Source organism: Crocodylus siamensis, chromosome 1 (genome assembly GCF_052110815.1).
Source record: "Crocodylus siamensis isolate JL-2025a chromosome 1, ASM5211081v1, whole genome shotgun sequence".
NCBI classification, from domain to species: domain Eukaryota; kingdom Metazoa; phylum Chordata; order Crocodylia; family Crocodylidae; genus Crocodylus; species Crocodylus siamensis.
Window position 1 is genome coordinate 296093789 of NC_143395.1, and position 25566 is coordinate 296119354.

Consider the following 25566-nt stretch of genomic DNA (forward strand, 5'->3'; position numbering starts at 1 on the left):
GAGGACAGTAATATATTAATCTTTGATGAAACATGTTCTCACTGTAAGCAAGACTAAGAGAAAAGTACAAGATGACACAAGAACCTGAAAAAAAAATATATTTAACAAATCCAATTCTAAAAGGAATCAGGAAATCACATCCTTTAAAAAAAAAACAAACAACCCAACAACTGAACACATTTTCCACTCCACAACACATACTGGTAACTATGCTAGGAAAACACAGGTGTTATGATACCTCTACTCTCTTCAACTTTATAGACTATGTAGTATATGCTACCAAATACAACTGAATTAGATGCCAGCAATTGAGGTATTCTGAGGCTCAGCATAACAGAGTACTCTGTTTATCAAATATTAATAATAATAAATATTAGTTATTGGATCATGTGAAGCACAGATACCAATCTGAAGAGCGAACTGGAATGTGATATGTCCTTAGGAACTTACATACGAAATACTTAGTGTCAGCAAGCTACTTAAGCATGTGTTTAAAAGTTATGCAAACTTAAGTGCCTTGAGGAACTGGAAGCTAACTAAGGAACAAAGAAGTTTACATTTCAGTACTGGACTATTATCTTACTGTTATAGCTCCTTGGACTTGATCCAGAAATGTATTTTGACACATGGTTGGCTTTAGGCATGTGCATTAGTCCCACCGACTTCAAGAGCAACATAAAAAACAAGCATGAGCTGAAGTGGTTTGTTGGATGGAAGTCTCAAGAAAGTAGTCAAGAAAGTAAATATGCAACAATATCGACTGCCAAATAATGTAATCCTCACCACCAGTAATTGCTCTGGTACTTCTTGTTATCCATTATGCATAGAGCAATACCAGGTCTGGGCTCAGTAATTCATATTCTAATTATACCCTTCCCTTCCAGCAATCCAAGGAGAAACACAAGATGTAACTTTAGTATTTGTGTACTGTGAAACTTGACAGCAGTTGCATTTGGTTTCACTGTTATCTTATGAACTGCTTACAGAATTTTTTTTAACTGGAATCACAGAAAGATCACTATTCCTAATGCTGTTCATTACTGTTTTGTGCTTTTAGAATGAAATTCTTTTACTGTGTAAAGAGGCCAGCACACAGGAGTTCCACTGCCTTACTTCTCATTTAGTTATTAAGCCATTAAATTATTTCACATATACATTCCTTCTTATGATGAAACACAGGAATCAAATAACTCCCATAAGAAAAGTAGCAGCATACTGAATCCTCCTGAAATGCCAATAAAATCATCATTTTAGGCCCCTGGCAGATGTTAATTTAGCACAGGATTGGAATCTGACAATTTTATCCCAAATCCCCAAAACTGTGCATCGTGCTGGCCAGAGATGTGCATGGCAGGATGTGCGATTTTGGAAATCTGAGATAAAATTTCTCAGTTCTCAATAATGTGACTGCACGTGTGGGGAGCCTGGTATTGGGACCATGCTCTATTTCCTGCAGTGCTGTTTCATCTTGCCAAGACACAGGGAGTTCACAGGCTCCCCCGTGTGCTGACAAACAGAAAGCTTCACAGTGCAGCCTGGCATCAGCCTGCATTGTGGGCTTTAGGTGCCAGTGCATAGGGAGCCCTCAGCTGATGAGCTCCCCACATGCTGGCAAGCTGAAAACTGCACAGTACAGCCCAATGCAGGGCAACCATGTGGCTTGGTGCATGGGAAGCCCATTAGCTGAGGAGCTTCTGGAGCACCAGAACTTAAAGGCATGTGGTTCAGCCCAATTCAGGGCTACACCATGCAGCTGATAAGCTCCCTATGTGCCCACACCTAAATCTGTGCAGTCCAGCCAGATGTCAAACATGCTACATGTTCAAATTAAAGTGCCTAGCTTTTTAGCTTAGCTATTTATTAGCTATGGAACATCTTTGTGCCTGGCTTGCACGTTATTGCACCATAAATTGGCGGAACGTGTGGCATGTTATAATGTTATAATTTATCATGGAATTAATATGTTACTTGCACAATAAATACAGCATCTACCAGGGTACAGAGAGTCCACCAAGTGTAGGAAAAGCAGCCAAACAAGTAACACACAAAAACACAGAGATTTTTGGTTACAGAAAAATAAACATTTTTACACAAAAGTACACACATGCACACACACATAGCATGCATTATAAAGTGTCAGAAAATATCAATATACAAGGAACAGCAATGAACCGGGGATTTCTGAGGCCAGTTCACTACAAAATAGGTTCCACCCTATTATTAAGCTGAATCAGGAGTGTACACTGGCAAAGATATATGCCTATAACTTCCTTCATTACACAAATATTGTTCATTATTAATTATGTGAAATTTAGTACGTTATATTGCCAGCGAAAGCCTATAGAAGAGAATTTGGGAGATTAAGCTAATATAATTTATTGTGCTGAGTGTAAGTTATTAAAAAAAATATATCATGAAAAATTTGAAACTGGAGATCACCTACCTCTCCCCCACAACTTTATTCATTGTGCCTTCTTTGCTAACTTAAGTTGCAAAAATAACTAATGATACGAAGTTCTAAGTTAACTTCTTGGCAAAACAAAAAGAGTAAAAATGTTTGGTTCTAATATTTTTTTCTATTAAACCAAGACTAAAGCAACATTTTTTGTTCGTGAATGTGGTTTTTTAAAAGGAACACAGGACTGGAACACATTACCCATTGTTACTGAAAATAAATTTTGCTAACCTTTGTACTGATGGAGGTCAGTTAGGTTTTCCTGATAAGTTAGTATAATCGTTTGGTACTGAGTAACTATTTGTCGACGAAGGCTTTCCCAACAGGGAGACAGCTCTCCCAGCTCTTCTAATTCACAAACCCTAGAAGAAAAAAAAAAACAAAAAAGTCTTCAAATCTGTTGCACAGTCAACTAAAATAAACAATCCCTTGTGATGTCAATGCAGCAGAATCCTCAACCAACACACGCCAGAGAAATCCATCACCAGGGGATGTTTCAAAAGATATTTACCAATGCACTGCAATAGACAAAAGGTTCGCTTAGAGTTATTAAAAAACAAACAAACAGTGTTTTACTTTAAACTTAGCACACTACTGTGCAAAGCCCAGCTCATGCCCAGAAAAGGCATCCCATTAGCTGGACCCAACTTGCCCACCATCTGTATAGATCCAGAGCTTTAGTGGGCCTTTTTGCCATTTTTATCTAATAGACGATTGAATCAGCTATTAGATAAAAGCACCAAAAAGTAGCAAAAGAAGCACCGGATCTATACAACACACTGCTAACTAATGCACTGCTTGGATCAAACTAATGTATTGCTTCTTCTGGTAAAATGGTTCGTTTGGGTTTTTTTTTTAAGTCTGTAAGGAGCCACGGAGATGACTTTCCCTCCCTATCTCAATTTTACCAGTATTCAATCAGGGATGGTTCCCATACAGAGACTTGGAGTTAGAGAGAATTCTTTCTTCACTTAATGTGGCTGAAAAGCCTCTGTGCTGTGGAAAACATAGAAACTGCTCGTTTCTGCTACCCAAAAAATAGAAAGTGCATAAGAAGGTGGAATCCACCCAATCCTTGAATCCACCTGATATACTGTAATGGTAAGCACAAGGATCAGCATGTGGAGCAACTGTGCCAATAAATACGAAGAGGTACAATCTCTGCTCCCCTTAAAGACTCACACAGACCCTTCCATAGCCACAAACATATCCAAATTGTGTCAAAGTGTTCAAAAAAGGACCACAAAAGGCTGAAACACATGAATGAAATCTTCTCAAGATTTGTTGGGTTGAAAGAAACTTTAGGCAAAGAGAAAAGTAAACGAAGTTGGTTGAATAACAGTTCATTACCCCTTAGGTGAGTATTTTGGTGGTGTAAGTCCCTGCCAGCTTGAGACTACTACAATGCTCCATAATTATTATCTGACTTTTTCAGTGGAGGGTTCTGTCCTAGTTTCAATAATATTATTTCAGAAGATAAAAGCAGGAGGCCTAAGGAGCTGTGTGAGAAACATTACAAATAACTGATTCTTATTATAGTCATGCAATAGTCAACAACTTGAACTACAGAGTAATACTTCTCACGCTTCTCTTACACTTAACACACAAGTTAAAAAAGCATTATGCTGATTTCATTCCAGTGCTCTATACTGTTGCCAACTGTTGACATGCAAAGCCTCCAAAGTCTGCAATGAGTTGCTTACTATGATTACTTTGGAAGATTAAACGAGAAGTTGGAATGTGAGGCCAAGGAATAAGCAAATGCACTACTTCTCTCTCTCAAATCAGAGCAGCTCAACATCTCTATCAACTATCACCATCAACTATCACTATATCCACTCGATTTACTTTTTATCTGTTTTATTTCAATTCAAATCTACCCTTCTGGTTTTTAAAGCCATCCATGTACTCACCGAGAGAAAACAGTGCTCCTGAGTCTTTTAGGCTGCATTTTAAATTAGTTTTCAGTAGTATAGAAGGCAGCCAATTGTTCCAGGAGTCACTTGACAGCCCTGTGGTGGTTCTGGCTTTTCTTCTCAAGAACTCTATTCTTAATCTGCTGCTCTACTCACTCATGCTCCATTCATCCAGCTGGAAATGGTTATCATTTCCCTGATGTTGACACATCTATCCAAAGTTCCCTCCTTGCCTACAGATATTTTCATTCCTTAAATGCAATCTTCTTTTTCTGTTTGGCTTAAAATGATTCTGTTAAAAATTATAAGATGCTGTGTATAAATGATGCCAGATATAAAAGTGTCATACATTGTAATGTACTGGCCCCTATGCCTGCCATTTTCTAAAAAACTTTATTATGATGCATCATCTCTGTTGTGTCATCAAAGAATTCGATAGAAAATTTTAAAAAGTTACAGCAGTAACAGTGAGATTGCAATTATGCATGTAGCCAGCAATATTCTTACTAATGCCAAACAGTCTATGGCAATCAGAATGAGAGCCAGAACTAATCTCTTTGTTTCCTCTTTTTGCACTACTTCAAGAAATTCTATTATATTTAAGAGTTATAAAATAGGTAGGTATTAATGTGACCTATTACAGGCTCCCCATGATGCAAGAACCATTTAAGGGCTCAACTTCCACGCTGAAAAATGGTGGTGTGAGCGCTGATACACGACACTGGAGTCTGCTCGTATGGGGTAATTACCATACTCCAGCAGACTCGATTAACTGAGTCTGCTCCAACCCATTGTAATTACAGCGCATTGGAGCAGCTTCCCTGCACATGTATAGGCACTCATAGCCTATAGCTTTTCACTTTTCAGCAGCAACAAAAAACATTTGCCATTCCAAAATATTAAAAATAAGTTGAGAATATTCACCATTAAAAATATATTTCAGATCCCTGAAGTTGCATTTTATACAACCACCGAATATCAGGTGAATAAATGTATAGGTCACAAAAGCAGCACTTTTCACTTTCCATTTAGCCTAACCAGACCTATAAGTAACAGAATAGGCCTGATTCTTCTGAATACATACATAAGGATAAATCCACCAGTGGGTCAGAACCTAGCTGGTATAAATGCCTTAACTCTGACTTCAGTGGAACTATGGTGATTTATACCTGCTGAAATTTTAGCCCAACAGAATTAACTAGTGTCCTAGTAAGCGGAATATTTAGCCTGAACAAAACATAGTTCATAACCAATGTGGTGGTGACACAAAGGAACTGACTTCAATGTAACATGGCAGTGGGCAAGTTGCTTCACTTGCTATTTTTGCTGAAGTCTCTGTTGTAACAAGCTGCTCCTTGGTAACTCAGCAACAGACACAAATCATTGCTCTATTCCCATATTTACTTGAATACAAGACAAGGTTTCTTCCACAAGCAGCATCGGGAAAAAGCTCTTGTCTTACATTTGTATACAAGGAAAACTCATTAAAAATATATTGCCTATCATTACACTACTGCCAAAAGCAGCATGTGCTCAGTAATGAAAACCAGCTATAAAGTTGATTAAACACCGAGCAAGTCTATAAAACATATGGCCCATATTGGGCAAACATACTGATGGGAACTTTAGACAAGGATAGATTAGTACAGCCCATCTGAAAAAAATATATGGTAGTACTCATTGAATGCAGTCCCCCTCCGCAGCAACTCTCTTTCAAGTCATGGTGAGCCACTACACTGTACACATTTTTACTTCCTCTTCACTCCCACAGCTGAGCTGTGCCTTCTTTCCCACTTCCAATGATTCCAAATGGGGCCCCAAACAGTTCATCCAGAACCTCTCTGTTGCCCCCTCTCTCTGCAGGGCAGATATGATTAGTGTGCTCCCATTCTTCATGAGGTGAAGCTGGACCAAGCTGCCCTGCATCTGACCTGCATATACACTTTTGGAGGATCCTAAGACTCATGACAAGAACACCTAGTTCCAGTCATGGTGGGAGGCTAATTAGCATGTGAATCCTTTGTGGGAGGTGTATGGAATACACACACATACTGAGCAGTGCGAAGATGTGGGGTCACCATGACTCGAAATGCTATTGACTCTGCTGGGGCCCATCCCAATGAATTATATAGTAAAGAATAAGAGTTTCTAATATCATGCATAGCTTGTGCTATATATACGTAAATACAAAAGTGCTTCCTAAAAGTGTGTTTGTGGACTACATGTGCTAAATCTTGGAGTTTCAAAAAGCATAAAATGCAAGAATTCTGTCTGAAATAAGTCTATGGGTACTGATGGCTAGAAAATGGTATTGAGAGGTTGGTTTTTGGGAATTGGCTTATAGGTAAAACAGATACTGCATTAGAACAATGGTCCAGGATAATGGCAAGGGCTAATGGATTTCTAAAAGCCTGTTAGTGATAGTTTGCTTCAAGGCCCACTGTGTCCGACATAGGCAAGCAGGAAGCAGACACACAGGCTGGGAAACTGAAAACATGTACCACACATGAGATGTGGGACTCTGTCATATTGGCCAGGTCACAGTGCCCAGCTGCAGAACCCTTAGGAGTTCCAGTTTTGGTAAATGGGTTAAATTAGGAGGACACCAGTAAGGCCCAAATTAGGATGTGTACATGCGATGGGCTTGTGAAACAAAAGAATATCCTGATAGGACAGGATGTGGACAGTATGACCACAGGGAGACCAAGAGATAAAGAGTCATCATAGGGAGCAAAAGAATACAAAAGGAGGGATTTCAGAGCAACAAAGGGTCCCCAAGAGGAGAACCCAAGGCCACCATAGACAGCAGGCACACCATCAGCCCATCTTACCCACCCCACTTGGTAAGGGTGGGCCCTGGCTTCTGACCTCCAGGCTGCTGACATCTGACATTCAAGACAGAACCTCAGAGTAAAGATTGCATAATGGCCAGATGTACCTTGACTCTGTGAGCCCGGGGACTGGTAGATATAGAATTGTTTGCATTATTCTTATCTGCTATCACTGTGTATCAATACAATTTCCCCCCAGATCTATTTTTCCTGATGTAGCAGTGGGAAAGGGACAAATTCAAGTCAAAACTTACAATAATTAGATTCTATACCTGGAAAAGTATAACACATTTATAAATGTTCCACATATAGAATGTAATTTTGGGGAGGGCTGTCTTGTATTTGAGTAAATATGGGAATACATGCAAATCTATTCAACCGTACCTTGCTGCATCTTCTTCAAGCAAAAGCTTCACAAACTGCCTGGGGATGTGCAGTGACAGCACACTCTCAGCCATTTGCTCCAAGATCCTCAGGTGGTTCCCATCAGTTGTGGGGAAACGGTACATCCGACAAATGGCACCACCAAACACTAAAATATTAAAACCATATTATGCAAGGATGTGATCTGAGTTCAATGCTAACAAATCTCTCCTCTTTGTCCTCACTCAGTGATTCATAACCAAGGTGCTATGGTAGCTTCAGGGTGCCATTAAAACTTTTTAATGAAGCCCAAGGGTTCTATGCCATATAAGTCCTGTTAGGTGTGCAAACGTCTACATGATTCACAAAGTAAACCCTGTGATTTTAAATAGAAGTCTACAGTGTTAAAAACATTCTGATCTGCTGTGATCGAAGTCCTTTAAAGCAGAATCATTGCTCTATTATTTTTCTTTAGTATGTAATTTAGTTCATGTACCAATACAGATTATTCAAGCATAGTTATTAAAAAACACCCCAAAAGTATTAAAACACTGTTAATACAGAGAAAATAACAGGACAAATGTTATTCTGAATGTCTTTACAGACGGTGCATTTTTCCTTGTACATAATTTTACTGGAGAATTATTTGGTCTAAAATCATTACTTTTCTTTACGGAAATTATTATTATTATTATCTAGATGAAGAAAATTCTATTCTATACCGTGCTAGCCTAGCCTATTCAGGGTTTTATACCACCTCCACTATAATGCAGAGTATTTGGTATCATATTTTGTGCTATAGAATGCTATAGTGCGAATGGCAAAATAGATTATCTTGATTGACCTCAATTCAGCAGCCCACCCTTAATCAACTTTAGCACACACTTAACCACTTTGCTGAACTGAAGCCACAGTGTAGACACAAGATTAGCTCTAACCAATGCTCCCTAAAAAAGAACTATCAAGCATAAATAGTGGAGATATTAAATCAACAAGAGATGATCCATCTATGCAGGTTGCTACTTACCAGATTTCAGTAATGCATCCTTCCGTAATGAAGCATATTTAGATCTGATTCCTAGAGATTCTGTTAAACTTTCATCAACTGGCAAGACTGTCTAAAGAACATAATAGCAAACGTTAAATACAATACAATACTACACCTTCACACCAAGTCAACCTACACTGGTCAGTATCAACATGGCAATATAAAGGAAACATTTAACATAGTTGAAATTTTTATTTAAAATATTCACTATGTTCTTCATGGACAAAATCTATCCTGACTGTAAGATGAAATAACAAACCAACTTAACTGCTGGTTGCCTGGTACACTTCTGAGTGCTGTGAATATGATAAGGCCAAACTCTCAGCTGTTGTAAATTACCCTCTAGTTACATCAAGTTACACCATCTGATTACATGGCCCAATACACAGTGATAATAATTTACATTGTAAAAACAATATATAGAAGTTATTTCTCAAACATACCCAGAATACAGTCTGCAGTACTAAACATTCTCTCTATATGCTGCCGGGCAATGATAAATAACTTATCTGGAAACCATACATTTTACTACCATAAAAATCCAGGTCTCAACTAATGGTGTGTTTTGTTCTATTAAAATAGCTTAGAGCATTTCCAGCCCACGAGCCACCTGTTTGGAAATTCTACAATCCCTGTTTCTCTAACCATGTTTTGTTTGACATTGCCTTCTGATTCACAGGTTAACATCCATGAAGGTCTTTTAGAAGGTCAACTACTGCATCATCAACTAGTACATCATCCACAGCAACTGACAGAGGCATTTAATGCAAGCTAGTGTGTACCAGGCCTTGTTTATTACCCAAAATTATTTTGTACGTCACCATTACTACACTACTGCAGTAATCTAAGATTTGTCTAAGACTCTTACACAAACATGAAGCAAAAGCTCTCAGCGTATTGTAGGCTTTGTCTCAAGTATTTCATTCATGTTAAGCTGTTCTTAACAGATTAATCAGTCTCAGATTAATTAGAGCAATATCTCTATAGTACTTTACTACTTTGAAATCCTAAAGTACTGTATGAGGTAAGTAGTATTAGCAAATTATAACCTAAAACAGAGATGTGGACTGCAGATTATATCACCACTAAGATCACTGACTTTGTGCCCTGTATCTGAGGCTGCTAAAATGTTCAGACTTACCCTCCCATTAATGGTGTCAGGAGACCTTGTTACAGGTGGCCTTTGGTCAGTTTTTTCTTCCATTTGCCATCCTATAACTGTAATGTTACCTACACGATCACTTTCAGCAGACCTGTAACAAACACTGTGAATCAGCACTTCTTGGAGAAGGATTTGTTTATCAATAGACAACTTATTACCGCTGTACAAAATGTAATAATCCATACATTCAAAGAACATTTTAAATTAGGAAACTTTTAATATGTGGATATAAGTTAATTTAACTTTACATGCTAGGTAGCAAATGATACCAACAAAGAGGCATTTCCTTGATTTTCCAAAGATAGTGCGTGGGTCTCCTAAATATATGTGATTTTATATGCCAGTGTATCTCAGCCTATTTGCCACAGTGGGCCACACTTGCAGCTCTCATCGTGTTATGTGGGTCGCACCCACACAATTTAATTCCTATGCATCCTTTTAAAAAGTTTTGTATCCGTTATCTGACAGATGTAATACAATGTATTATGTAATGCAATACAAATCAATATTCCTCTCATTTCTACACTGTCAAATGTCTTACCATTTTATTTTTTTTTTACAGGATGTCACATGGACTGCAGCAGCATGCTGATTTGGCCGCATGTGGCCCACAGGCCACAGGTTGAGACCCATTGTTATATGCTATAGCACACATGCTGCAATACCCAGCTGAAGCAGGAGAGAGCTAAGGTGTGATCAATAGCATTAGCTTAGCATTGCCTTTATTTTATTGATTTATGACACATTCTTTGTTATTGTGAAGCTGGTTCCTTTTAGCAAATCTATAACAGCAGATCAAACAAGAACTCATGCAAACAATACTGGAGAGTAATATGAAAGAGACACATAAGGAACCACGGGAACAGATGACATGCACATATATAGCAAGGCACTGTTGTGGAATCAAGTTTCAAAAGAAAAATAATTGCTACATATATTGCTGTATATCCTAACTGCATCTTTGAAGGGTAATGTATTGCAGTGAAGAGACATCCACAAATACACCCTTTTCTCACTGTACCAATCAGACTTGTACTCCATATCAAACTAAGTATTTTTATTACACCTCATGTCATCTGGCCTACAGGGCTCCACACAGGTCCAGAAGTTTGGCTGTGGAGGAGCTGTGGCAATGAATGCTATCACTGCTCCCCCACCACCAAATTTGCAAGCCCCATGAGCAGATGACATGGCCCCTTGCACCAGATGGAGCTGGTACCAGAGCGGTGGGCCTGATCCCAGTGTGCACAGGGCCAGGGTCTTATCTGCTACATGTTGGGCTAGAATATTTTGGTGTGCTGACTCATGCTGGATCAGGCCCATAGACCAATCCCACATAGACCAATTCCACACTCATCCAGCCTGCAGCCCAGAATGGATAGGCACCACTTCTCTATGTCATATGTCCAACAAAGAACCCTGGAAAATCCTGCACCGACTTCACCTCACCTCCACAGTTTTCTCCACAATTGTGAATAATTAGACTACTTTACCCATTGCCAACATCAAAACCTCAGTGTTTTTTCCGACTTGTTTCCCGACTTCTACAGCACATTCTCTGCTGTCAAATCTTACTAATTCTTGCTTTACAGCTCTATGCCTTGATCTTCTCTCACCTAAACCAAAGCAACCACTTCCAAGCTTCTCAAGCTGATTCTACTGCAAGCATCGTTCTCTCTGACCATGCTCCTCTACTCGGACCATTCTGGCTGATTTTGCCTTCATTTTTCACATCCTGCTGAAGATTCTCATCATTGCGTTCAACCATCCCTAGCTCCTCCACCCACATTTACACCTTCAAGTTCAATTTCTTCTAATATAACTTTCTGCTCAGGTTACCAGACTAACCTCTTACATGCTTGATTTCATACTTCCATGCAGACTCCTACACGTAGCAAAATAATTTGGTTCTTTGTCACAAAGCTATCGCCCTGTCTTCAGTACTTCCCCCTAAAACAGTGGTCTCCAACCTTTTTAGGTCAGAGATCACTTTTGGAATTTAAAAGGAACTCAAGATTTATGCCCCCCCTTCCCTCCCCAGCAGGTAAGCCTGTGGGGAGGGAAGGGGGAAAGGGCAGGGGGATGGGGCAGATCAAGGCCCCAGCCCTAGCCCCCATTCTCTCCCTCACCTCTGAGGCCTCGATCTGCCCGCACCCCGCAACAGTATAAGAAGGTAAAAGGTATAATATGCATCATTAGGAATGGCTCTTCCTATTCATGACATGTTGTAGCAATCTATACAGTACAGATTGTAAATTCCTTAGAGATTATCAATAACCATATAAGAATCATAGATAAAAATAAGGACCTAAGATATCCATATCAATAAAGAAAGCTTCTAATATTTTAGGTGTCTCACTCTCTTACATGAACAAATGCTGGGATGATTTGACAAAATGCAGAAAGCAATGAAAAACTGCACTTGTACCCATACACTTAACCTGTAGGATTAGAGACAGTTTCAAGAAGTGATGCCAGCCTCTCACTCCTTGTTCCCTGCAAACTTTGGTACCGAATCAGTAAAAGATTACTGCAGCACTGAAAAGGACTTGCTCTATATATTTTAACCACTGCACAGTATAAAAACTGATTTTCACCAGTTGGGTACCTGAAGTTCAGACATTTAATTTTTAAATTAAAATATGCAAACAATTTTCATAGCATGCTCCTGTACCACACTAGCCTCAATATTAAGAATATTTGGTTTCTAAATGGCACAACATTACAAACCTTAGTGTTAAATGCAACCTATGATTCTTCTCCTGAAGTAGGTCCTTTACCAAGAATGCCACAGAACCAAGTAAATACATCTGAAAAAAGGAACATTATTATTAGTGTCAACGAAGTAAATACATCTGAAAAAAGGAACATTATTGTTAGTGTCAACATTTTAATTTTAATGTTTTTTTCCAAATCACTTTTCCATGGAGGATTAATAAAATAAAAATTCAAGAACAAAATATAGCTATACACAACACAAATAAACAAACTGTTGAACCATGTTTATAAAGGATAAAGAAAATCCCTTGGGATATTCACCTTGAGGAAAACTAGACCCTTTTTTTTTTGCTGGGTGGAAAGTAAGGCCACTTCCGATATATACAGCCAGTGAGGCAGGGTGGGGGAGGGAATTCTGAGCCAAATTCAATGCAGAGGCAAAGGGATGAGAGGCAGATGGTACCTGCAGATTCAAGGTTTGAGGGTTAGCCTTATGGCCTTCTTCTGTGGGGAAGCAAACTATCCCTCAAAGTGAACATAAGGGAAATTTCTGTGAAAGCATCCACACAGATTCCCTTATGCCAGAAACATTCCTGCTATTTTTTTCCAGAAAAGGGAATGAGCTTATTCTCATTTTAACTGGACATCGGTTTGTTGGTGGGTAATATGCTATTCTGAAGGGCAAGTGTGAATGATAATATTCAACTTCAAACTGCCTTTTCTGAATGTTGTGCAAACAGGAGTGAGTCTAGTACCTCAGGAATATGTATCATGCAGAGGCTAGTCCACAACTTCCATATGCCAGACAGCAGAGTGCATGGATGCTTTGCTGCAACCATCTTCTAGCACTCTGTGCCTCAGAAGCAACCTTCTATTTTGTAATTCACCACTTTATTAGAAGAAAGACTGAGACTTCAGCAGATGATAAGGATTTTGGTGGAACTCCTTATGCTTGTAAGCAGTGAAAATGAGGTAACTTTTTTTAGACACGGGGGGGGGAAATACATTTATACTGATATGAAGAAAATAAAGCTACTCAAAACGATACTCAAAATATGCTTGCACATTTCAATTACTGATTTCTAATTTTCATTAAAAAATACATGGTCAGATAAAACAAGCTTCCAAACTTTTGCCAATATAAGCAGAAAAGAGCTCTACAAAGGAAGCTTTTGAATTTTCAGTGGGAAGCTGATTTTTTGCCACTTTTCACCATAAACTGGAAAATGAACTAGTTTCTTAGAAAAGTACAGTTACGATATGTTCTGATTTTTTTTTAAAATTTAAAACAATGTTCTTTGTGAAAAATCAATTTTTCACTTTTGTTTACAAGGAGCCATCGCACAGAAAATGTACTTACAACATTTATGCCTGGATGCAAAACTAAACAGGAAAAACTATCACATAAATCTGCAAGACTCAAGTGTTTAAAATTTCATTTTCAAGCTCTAATTTGAGGCTAACAATGACCTTAGCATTACTCTAATTCAGCATAAAGTACTATGAAGAAACAGATAAAAAGACAAAAGCACCTTTCATCCTAAGTGTTTAGGACTCAAACTACCAGATTTGTGAGGGACCTTGGCTTCAGATGAACCAGACTACTTCCATGGTCCATGGGGCCAAAAAAACAGAAGTTTGGTTTAATTTAGAACAGCAAATATGACAAAAGGACTACACAGGAATATACAAAGTGAACTTACTGTTCCCTGAGATCTATCCTTAACATCATAGACAGAGAGTTTGATTTGCGTCATCTGATTGATAAGAGAGTCTTGAAAAAAGGCAATACTACTTAGAAAGATAGGATTGCTCGTTCCCTGTAAACATAAATCAAGAATGTAATATTATGTACTGTGATATATGTTGAAAAGAAATTATTTGTATATTAGCTTCTACTTTAAATCTAGAGCAGCAAGACACCACTACTTACCTCAATAATCTCTGTCTGTGCATGCTTTGTCCAGAATGCCTGAGGAGGTGTAGTTACGCTCACTGCTACAAAACTATTTGGTTTTCGGTCTAGCGAGGGAGTGAGCAGCTCACTGCAAGCTGTATGGGTTTAAGAGTATAATTTTTAGACTCATGGTCTTCCCAATGTATTCTAAAACCCCACAATTTTCATAAAAAGTTATACTATAAAAAGAGTAAATCAGTGCCCCAAATTCTCAGTCTGCCTCAATTTTGTGCATATGTGCAATATTTGTATCTGTGTGCACACATGTAGCTCATGACTTGAGAGGCTGGGGTGCTTGAATTATGAGCAGGGATCCAAGTTTTCTGTTTGCCATGGAAAAAGGCAGATTTTCTCCCTTTAAGGAAAAAAATGCAGATAGTCTCTTTTAAAGGAGAAAAAGTGGGAAGCAGAAAGTTTCCCCTTGAAAGGCTGGCAGAGTTCCAGCCTGCAAGGAGCTGTTGGAGGTAGTGGGAGAAGGGGAGTGAGAGGGGGGCCATCAGGCAGGGCGAGCACCATGTGTCCACACACACGTGGCAGCTAGGCAGCATGCAGAACAGCTCCCACAGCTCCCTCCAGGTAAGTCTACGGGGGAAGGGAGGAGGGCAGACTGAGGAGGCCCCCATGGTGAGGGAGTAGGGCAGAGCTGGGTGTGCTGCCCAGCCGGGGTGGCACATGAAGCTTGGGGCAGGAATGCATGGCCATGTGACCTAGCTCAGGGAGCAGTATGGAGCCACAGGTGGCTCATCTGGAAGAATGGGGAAAGGGGGAAGCTCTCTGCTACTGCATGCACTCCTGGGGAAAGGGGGGGCACATGCCCCCCAGATTTGTGTGGGGCAGGGGCAGATGCAAGCTGCCCGTTGCAGGCTCAGTGCTCCCCACTCTGCTGCCCTCCCTCCCGGGTCTCTGTGGCCCAGTGGGTAGGACCCAGCACAGGATGGCAGAGTGGGGCGGGGAGACTTAGTGACACTGCCAGGAGCCCCACACCAGCCACGCCGCCATGACGAAGTGCCCCCTGCCTGCCCAGAAGCAACAGTGGGGCACAACTCTGCACCACTGCCCCTGCTGCTGCTGGGCGGGCTGGGGGTGCCTTGCCACGGTGCTGATGGGTGCCCTGGGGGGAGGGCAGCGGGGGGGGGGAGCCCAGAGCCTACAGCGGGCAGCCCTCACCTCCGCCTGCCATGGGTTCCACTCTAGCCATGCTGCCCACAAGAGAGCAGGAGTCAGGCTCATCGTGCTCTGCTTTGGCTGCAGCACCCACCATCTCCTGCATACAGCAGCCGGGGCTTGGGTACTGCTGGGGGAGGGGCAGGGGGCTGTGGGCCTTGGCCCTGGTCCCTCAGCCCTGGCCCCCTCCAGGAGGACTGGGGGGACAGGGAGCTGCAGGTCGCGAGTGAGGGGCAGCAGCGAGGGGTGGGAGGCTGGGGGTGGGAAATGAGGGACAATGGCAGGGCCAGGGAGCTGTGGTTTGGGAGTGAGGGGCACCTGGGGGGTCAGGTGATGGGAGGCTGTGGGCTGAGAGCAAGGAGCACATGTGGGGCTGTGGCTTGGGAGTCAGGGGACAATGACAGGGACAGGACATCAGCATATCAGGGCTGCTCAGCACTACAAAGTGGGGGGCAGCTGCACCTGCATCTTGGTGAGTGAAGGGGGTAAGGGAGCTCTGATTTTTTATGATAAAAAAACAAAAATCAAACATCAAAATATATAGGTTTTTAGAATTTATTTTATAATGATTGAGGCACTGGCAGCCTTTCAAGTTGCTTTAAAATTGTAAATAAACTAAAAAAATTGTGATCAGCTGATACCTATATATATATATAGTGGTGTTTCATTTTAATCATGGAAAAACACAGGTTTTGGGGTTTTTAATTAGAGAATTTGGGAAATTAAAGAGAGAATTTGCTATTTTTAAATAGAGAAAACCTGGATCCCTGCTTATGAAGAGAGGCTGAAGGAACTGGGCTTATTTAGTCTGGAGAAGACATGACAAAGGGGATTTACTAACAGCCTTTAACTACCAGCAAGGTGGTTCCAAAGAGCTGGAGCTAGACTGATCAGTGGTTGCACATGACAGAAAAAGGGGCAATGGTCTCAAGTTTCAGCAAGGGAAGTTTAGGTTACTCAACAGGAAAAACTCTCTCATGAGGAGGGTAATAAAGTGCTGGAACAGGTTACCCAAGAGGGTGGTAGAAGCTCCATCCTTTGAGGTTTTTAAAACCTGGCTAGACAAAACCTTGGCTTGGATAATCTAGTTGGGGCTAGTCCTGCTTTAAGCAAGGGGCTGGACTAGATGGCCTCCAAGGTCCCTTCCACCCCTCATTTTCTATGATTCTAATCAGACAGACAATTATCTGTAATGCACATGTGCATATGTGTGTTGTCTCATACAAAGGTAATAATGCAGAAAGCTAGAGTTTGCTGGGATGCCCCAGCTGTAATTTACAGTTGTTTTTCTCTCTGAGTGGTACCATTGTGGAAGACTAGTAGTGCAAACAACATCTGCCAATCGCCTCTCTGGTAGAACTGCATTTAATAGTGCCAGGGGGTGTTTCTGCATTGAAAGCCCATTGGTATGATGCATGTGATTTGCACCCACATTCTGCTGAACTCCGCAGGATTCTCAACAATAACTTGGCAAGGGGCATCATGGGGAGTGCTTGCAAACCAGCCATGTCTGAGCTGTAAATAAAAGAATCTTGTCCACTGTAGCACGAGTGCAATCACTTCATTTTCCCTCAAATGTAATGGTGTTTAATTATTTTAACTATTCAGAAGGGAGGATACGCAGGAGGAGGCAACTACCAAAATCAAAAGGACTGACTTCTAACCATAATTAAAAAGAACTTTAGAGCTAAGGCTGATACAGCTTTATATAAATCAGGAGTCAAACTAATGAAATAGTTCTGCAGTGCTGGGTACTTTCTATTTTTTTTGCTCAACTATCAGAAATTATCTGGAGCTAGAAAAAATAAACTCATTCAAATTCTGTATTCTTCGTACTGAAGGTTATTATGGTTGCACATTTTAATTACTGAATTCTAATTTTCATTAAAAAATACATGGTCAGATAAACAAGCTTCCAAACTTTTGCCCACATAAGCAGAAAAGAGCTCTACAAAGGAAGCTTTTGAATTTTCACTGGAAAGCTGATTTGCATCTATTTTTCCAGCTGGGTTAACTAATGCACCAGAAGGTAAAGTGACTTGATTAAAGTCATTCAACAAAACACAATTTTATCTATGCTAACTTCAGGACACCTTTGGGTCCCCTGTTAACCACCTAATTGCACAGTCAATGGACTAAGAGAAAGACTGTTCAATTAATAATCATTCCAATAATAATTAGAAAATATTCCTGCTTAAACAATCTCCGTCAACTTTCTTGGAAGGTTCAGTGCATTGATAAATTAAAACTAAAGCGATTATTTCAATCCCAAATCCAATAAATTTAATCAAACAGACGTTTTAATTTACAGACTCTCAGAAATATAGTAGAGTTTGCTCACTATCACCGTTTTGCTTTCTATCAAGATACATCTACAAAAAGCAAGGTAAGGTTCTGTTTCATACTTTCATTAAACACAAAGTATGAGATTAGATACTGCTCAACACCTGTTTGTAAGATAAACCTTTCAGTATAAAAATATTCAGCAGCATTTACCAGGGAAATTAAGAAAGATTAGAAATTATCATAACAACTACCTACCTAAGCTGAACTCTAAAATCGGTTCATCTAGATCCTGGATATTTCCTGTAACACAGAACCATATATGTAAGATTTGATAACTACTATTCCTATTGCATGCAATTCTTAAGTTCAAGCTACAATTAAAGAGGGAAAACACTTTACAGAAGAAGTTATATCCTGAAAACATTTTTTGCATATTTTTGTATTCAGTAAATCATGAAAAAATGCTTTAATATACAGTAAAGTCTGGTTAATTTGCCACCCCAGCAGGGATGCAAAAATGGCAAATTACACAGTAGTAATCAATTACTAGTCATCAGAATAGCAGCAAATTAAAACAGTGGCAAATTATCCCACAGAATTTACTGTGTTTACAAGCTGAATCTTCAATATATAAAAATATCCTCAAAACTATATATTGCCAACTGATAAAAATACTTAAGACAATAGGCAAAAAATTCAAAAGTGCACAAGTGACTCAAGAGCTTAAGTCCCATTTTGAAAAGTGATTTACATACTTATGATCCTAAGTCCCACTGAAAGACAATATAAGTTAGGCTACTAACACAATGAGCGATGTTTGAAAATTTGGTTGTAAGTCACTTTTTAATATTTTCCCCACTACCTAATAGTACCTAAGTAATCACTCTCTCCCCTTGCAGCCTTCCCGAGAACTTTTTTTCCTTTCTTGTGTCTTTATGACAAGGTATTTAGCAGATAGGAACGCCCGTCTGGCTACCTTTTTTTTCCTTGTTTCAGGGACTGACAATGGGTTGGGGTTGTGTGGGCACAAAGGTGCATGGTGTCCAGTCCAGAGGCTGCAAGTTCAAGGCCACAGCAGAAATGCTCACGGCACAGACAAGTCAAATTCCAACAAATCTGTGAGTTCTGCTAAATACCTTGTCAAAAAGACAGGGACACAAGAAAGAAGAAAGGGACTGACGATGAGCATACACCCCAAGACCTAGCCTAACACCTCTCCTTTTCTATTTCTAGGCCCTTGGTTGTAAGATGGAACAAAATTATTTTTCTTGTTATCTGAATTTTAGGATCACACCCTCTGAACAAGTCGGAACATCTGAAACGTAAGTAATCAAAAGATATAAAAGTATGTCTGAAAAGAACATGAGGACACCTGGTAGCATAGAGAGACTTACCTGCTAGGGAAAGGCCTAGCATGTCAGAGGCAACATCAATAGTGGAGGCCCGTTGCACAGTGCGGGATTTTGCACCATGGCGGGGACTGTGTTCTCTTGCTGTCATTTTGTCATGAAGAACCGTTCTCTTGCTGCTAGAGTCTAGTGATTTGTCTTGCTGAAGTATCAGGGGGCAGCAGATTGTCTCCAATAGCTACTCCTCTAACATTACCATACTAGGCAGTAACGAAAACAAAAATATAAATGGAGTGCTAAGCTATTTTCAACCAATGCTTTTTTAACAGTGGCAAATCTATAGGTTTAAAGTGTCCTTAAGTGACTGGACACATAAATACTGATAAAATACAAATTCATGTGATTCATGCTCCTGCAGGATTTTAACAAAAATGGGCTGAATATTGTGCAACATATAACAAAGGATTTTCTGTCAGAAATCAGGAACTGAAAGGGACCCATTGGCATAGCAACTGCTCTTCATGATTTGGCGAAGTTATTAAATCATCCTTAATGACATTTATTGGGTCTTGTAACCCCAGTGCTTTTGTGGGGTGGGGCTTCTGCAAGCAGAGATAGGAACAACAGATACAAATAAGTGGAGAGTGGCTGACAGAATAGAAAGCAAAAGGCACAAGTCATTACTGCTGCTAGAAGGTACCAAAACTTTTTAAAAATCCATTGCCCCTAAAAAGATATATCCAAAAATAAGTAATAGTAACAATAAGTTACTGGCCTCCAATAGGTCTGAAACTACTGGGGGAATGTAAGGCTGCTGATACTGTAGCTCTGCAGAGCAGAAAGTTTCTCTGCAGTACTATTACGTGATACTTTATGTATAAATTTCTGTTGGAAAAAGGAGTGAATTACCCAATGGATCCATCAGGGATATTTTACATTGGAGCATTACAACCTGTTGCTCTGAAGTGTTTCCTTACCATCAGGCCAGTGATACAATTATCATTAAATTTTACAGTAACTCACATTCCAACTGATGACACACACTTGAAACTAAACAGGAAGAACTTCTGTACACCGGAAAAAACGAAGGTATGAAAACTCCTTACTACAGGACACAGTAAAGGCCAGTAATTTATAAAGAAAATGTCAACATTCAGTTAGACTGAATAAAGTGACCACATGCCCCTGGCTTATATTGTCACTGCATCCATAACAACTCCTCATTTAGTAGCAAAACCTTTTGATAATTCTGGAAGAATTGTTTTTCCTTCCTGAGTTATAAGACGCAGAACAGGGCCAGTGTCCGAACAGGGAATTTAAAAACTCAAGGATGGGAATGTTTCCCAAAAGAGCAGACTGACAGACCTCTAGGTTCAGAATGAAAAGCTGTCCTTTACAAGAAAGTATGTATCAACTTAAATTGAACATAAATCAATGGATCGATGTAAATCAACACTCAACAGAAAAGAGATATTCATTATATGCAGGAAGTCAAAGAGACATGCACACTTCATTCCCAAAAGTTTTTAGAGTGCATGATAGCATGGGCCATGATGACGGTCACACTGCAGAATTAGCTAATCTGACAGCCAGTGACTGAAACTGATCGTTTCCAATTCTAATTCCTACGATGGTTAGTAAACAGGCAGTCCTCCCAGAACAGCATGTAGTCCCAAACGACAGGGCTGGCCAACCTGTACCGTGAGTGCCACAACAGGCACAAGCAGCCTCTGTGTGTGTGGAATGCAGCAGATCAGCAGATTAAGGAGAGACAGGCAGCAGTGGCAGATAAGGCAGGGAGCAGAAAACAGAGCAGATCAGGAGTATGGGGTGGGAAGCAGAAAGCAGAGGTTGATTAGCGAGGAAGAACAGGGCAGGGAGCAAAAAGCAGAGGAGATGATCAGGAAGGATGAGGGGATTGGAATGGCACTTGAGGACACAGGGCTAATTTGTGGCATGCCTGACAAAAAAGGTTGGTCCCCACTATTTTACAATTTGCGTAGGTCAATAGTGCTCAAACTTTTTCCCTGGTAGGTTGGATGGGCAGTTCCTGGTTCAGCCGTGGGCTAGACGGAAGTTCCAATCCAATGCCCAGGGCCAACGTAGTGAGCAACATCCAGGCATGAGGAAGGAGCAGGGGGTCAGTCCAGCCTGAGCCTTGCTCTGCAAGGGAGGAAGGGGGTTTCACACGGCCCGGCGTGGGGAGGGGGTGAGGAGGTGGGGCCAAGATAGGAAAGTGTGACCTGGGCCTGTGGGGGGGAAGAGGGCAGGTCCTGGCCCTAACCCCAGCTCCCAAGAAAAAGGGGGCATGGCCTGATTCCATGTGAGAAGAGGGGGAGTGGCCCAGCCACAACCTGACCCATGGGGGAAAAGGGCTGTGGCTTGGCCCTGTTTGGTGTGGAGGGGGCATGGACTACTTTCAACCCAGACCCACAGGGGATAGGGGGTGTAGCTTGGCTCTAATTGGGCTCACGGGGCTTGGAACTTTGTCAGGGGGAAGGGTGGCTATATTAATGGCTACTGCTCCACTGCCACCAAGTTTCCTGACCAGGGGGAGCCCCACGGGCCAGATGTGCTAGTTCCATGGGCTGCACTTGGCCCACAGGCTGGAAGCTGAACACCCTGGCTGGCTTAGGCAATAATTTCAATGAAACTCTCAGCCAGCCTCCACACCGTCCCAGTTCCCGCTTTTTCCCCCGCTTTGATCACTGGTTTTTACTTGACTGTTTTTTGTTTGTTTGGGTTTTTTTGGTGGGGGGGGGGTTACATATTATGCTTCTCGATTATTTATCTAAATTAAATATGAAAAGTATACTAGCAAGTAAGAATTTGTTTCCTCTATGACAATTTGTACTTGTCATACTTACAGTGGGCTGTTTTCTTCCTGTGTGAAATTGCAGTTTGACATTTCTCAAAAGCAGATTTCAGTCTACATCTAAAAACAAATATAAGAGTAGGTGTAAGTTACTTTGTGGCCAAAGGCATTTTAAAAAAGCATTCAAGTTTGTTCTTTAATTTGCACCTTGTTCGGCAATTACTTGTGTGCTACATTTGTATTTCCTAATTCTTAAAATGAAATCTTAGAGCACACCTGGAACTACAGATTCAACAAAAGCATTTAAGTCTGACAGTCAGCTCTACTTCCACACAATATTAGTAAGGGCTGCAGCCAGTCTAAACAGAAAAAAGAAGCATTAGTTTGTGTTAAAGGCAGCTGATTTCTGGTCAGCATCTGGTAAGGGGGAGAGGAGACAGGAAGAAAAAGTTGCTTAAATGTTTACATAAAGATGTAGCACTATAAAAAAAAAAAAGCTGTAAAAATGCTGCTCACTGGATGCAAGATACTTTTTGTAATTGTTTTTTCTTTATTATAGTCACATTTACAACTATACCCACAATTTCTACCATATTTTAGATCCTTATATGTTGCTTTCACTGGTTCATGAAATTACTACCCTTGGGAGAAAGAAGGGTATTTAAAATGGCCAAAAATAATTAGCTTGATGGACATAAAACAAAGCAAGCAGAGGATAGGACATCTATTTCACTTGGTAGAATGGCTGTGCAAGGTAGGATTACATTACTGGCTAGTAGTAAGCATCATAGAAATAAGAGCAATTAATTTATTTCTAAGTTCATCATGAGGTCACTGAAAGTTTGCATCTGGTAATGGTCGATTTCCTCAAAGTAAATGTAAAGTCCACAAAAAGGACAATAATTTTAGATAACTAAATTCAAAGGAGTATAATAGCGACACCATGCCCCTTAGTACATCCTATGAAGGACACGTTATGATGAAGATAAACTAGGAGAAATTCAATCAAAACATCTTATTCTTATCTGTGTCCAATCAGTTCTTCAAACCTGCTTATAGACATAGCCCTAATCAGGACAGACAAAGGACATTATGTGGAAAACAGCACAAGAACTCTGTATTAGTCAAGTTCAGATGTTAACAAACGGGGATATAAACTGCTGCAAATCTTCCAGACAGGGCATTTCCTTTTGGTATCCAAGCCGTTCACACCTAACACCTGTCATACCAGAGCCCATGACTGATGCAGTCATTCTCTCAGACAAACTCAGTTCTGAGCATGGCAATTGGGACATCAAATGTGTAGTCTATTGATTTATCCACTCCATCACTGCTGGCAATGGGTGCAAGAGATCCAGTACCAAACAGGCAAGGTTCTGCTACAATGGCAGGTTTTAACCACAACTACAACAAAGGTACCAAACCCAACCTGCCTTTTTCTACACTTGTAGCTACACCATGACCACAACAGAGGCTTGGCTACACTCATTACTGATGCCAGGGCCAGAAACCTGTTACTCTCATAATACAGAACAGGCCTGTGACCACATAAGGATTTTATGCTCATCTGCACAAAAGAACTAAGGGGTGGCGCTAGTGATGGTAAGGACTGAACTACAATTATCTGTGTAACTGTCTGGGCTTCATAAATACTCCTATTACTGCACAGCCAAGTCAGAAGAGAGAACCTGCTCTTTTCCAGTGCATTGTGGAAAACCAGATGAGTAACCCTAGTCAAGTTCAATCCTCAGATTGCTTCCTTGGAAGAAGTCTCCCCTGCTCAAAGATGATTTAATCAGTTGGCCAGGTACCAGTGAAAGCCACAGCGAAAGTATGCAACCCACACCTTATTCAAATTCTCAGCTAGCATTTCAGTGATTGTATCACAATGCATCATTTGTTTTCCAAAGTGGGCTGTAATCTACAGAACGGTAGAATGTCAGCCTCGTTCAGCTGCAGCTCTGTAGTCAGCCTTTTGTGGTTGATGCACAAATGATGAGCCACTAACGCATGCGCTAAATGGAGATGCTCTTTCAGCTCCAGGCAGAAAGTCCTGTGGCAGCAAATCATAAGACCCAGTACAGTGTCTAGCACAGCTGGCCCAACGCAGTGATGCAGCCAACAGCTGCGTCAAAGGAAGACATAGGAAGCCCTCCAATAAGCAGATTCAGACAAGAGTCCTAATCACTCTGACCAATGGCCTATGTTGATAACTGTGATAACTGTCTGTAGCCACAAAATCACTGATGATGATTCAGGTAATACTGTTCTCATCTCCCTTGAGACCCTGTTGCGATATTACCGTTTTAATACCTGTTGATTTAAATGCAAGACAGCAACTGAGTGCTTAGCATAACTGCAAATGCTAGCATACCAAAGGGATTGCACATCTACAGATCTGTAGTGCACCAATTTCTAAGGCAACTTTAGTGCTACAAAAATAAATACTATTGGAGGTATGCAAAACAGCCCCCTGGCTGGAGAGATATAAATCTGCTTAAGGACATGCTCCCCCAGCACAGAGGTGATGGGGAACTGCTCCTTTCTTCCCCCGTGCTCCATTCTCCCTGTCAGCGAACTGGATCATTGACAAGCTTCCCTCTCCCCTCCCAGGGAAAGAGAACCCCCTGGCAGTCATCATCAGTTGGCAGCTGCCACTGGGAGCAGCAGCTGTAGGAGATGTCCCCCTCCTATCCCCTTGGCCCCCACTGCCTGCTGGGGACCCGGAGGAGAAGGAAAGTTGCTTTCCCACCACCCCCACAGTCACTGAAGGGCTGTATTCAACAGCTGCTGCCACTAATGCAGCAGAAGTATTGAGTCTTGCTGGTACTTCAGGGAGCTGATGGCTGAGGCAGCAGTTTTGGCCGCAGTCTATGTCACAGGGGATCAAGTAAGTATGCTCTTGCAGGGGGAAGGGTGGAAAGCTGTGGACTATGGGATACTGTGGGGTCTAAAAAACCCCCTGCAGTGCTACAGAGAACTGTCCACAAATTATATGTAGCACTACAACATGTAGTGCTACAGAGTTCCGCTTTGGAGAAGGAACATTTTTGTGGTACTACAGATGGCTTGCACATGTAGCCCTATGAAAAGTGAGTATCCACAAGAGTGATCGTAGCACTACAAATGTAATGTCTGTCTAAGGCCTAAGATTGCAAACAACAAAAAGCTACTTTTCTCATCATACGCATGCACAACTTTTCCATTTTACCTACTTATACCTGGAAGCCTGGACATGGAATGTATCTTGCATGTTAAACAGCTGGACTGTCTGGAACAGATTCTCTCTTGTGGTTCAACTCCATTTGGCACAGGATGTGCACAAGACATCAGGGAGGTTTCTGTGGCTCGCTGATTCCAAGGAACAGAGAGCAGGCTTCTCTGATCCCAACACGTTACAACAGTTCAGTGGCTGCTTCAACTAACACCACTGGAGTATGGGCCTCTTACCAGTTGTAGCTACCTGCTGTGCAGAGAGCTCCATGCCACCACACTCTACTCC

At 41.0% G+C, this 25566-nt stretch overlaps 1 protein-coding gene across 10 annotated transcripts in view; it reads right to left on the bottom strand.

Moving 5' to 3' along the window:
- The window catches only part of INPP4A (inositol polyphosphate-4-phosphatase type I A), a 197502-nt gene that overhangs the window by 51882 nt on the left and 120054 nt on the right, over positions 1 to 25566 (bottom strand). For all 10 annotated transcript variants that reach the window (XM_090065059.1, XM_090065091.1, XM_090065119.1 and 7 more), the window contains 10 exons: positions 22117 to 22184; positions 19295 to 19509; positions 18156 to 18200; positions 14427 to 14545; positions 14197 to 14313; positions 12506 to 12585; positions 9755 to 9866; positions 8593 to 8683; positions 7587 to 7734; positions 2687 to 2817 (listed from right to left, as the gene is read on the bottom strand). In XM_090065059.1, coding sequence (XP_089921185.1) covers positions 2687 to 2817; positions 7587 to 7734; positions 8593 to 8683; positions 9755 to 9866; positions 12506 to 12585; positions 14197 to 14313; positions 14427 to 14545; positions 18156 to 18200; positions 19295 to 19400 — 949 coding nt within the window. In that variant the 5' untranslated portion in view covers positions 19401 to 19509; positions 22117 to 22184. The remainder of the gene's footprint in view (positions 1 to 2686; positions 2818 to 7586; positions 7735 to 8592; positions 8684 to 9754; positions 9867 to 12505; positions 12586 to 14196; positions 14314 to 14426; positions 14546 to 18155; positions 18201 to 19294; positions 19510 to 22116; positions 22185 to 25566) is intronic.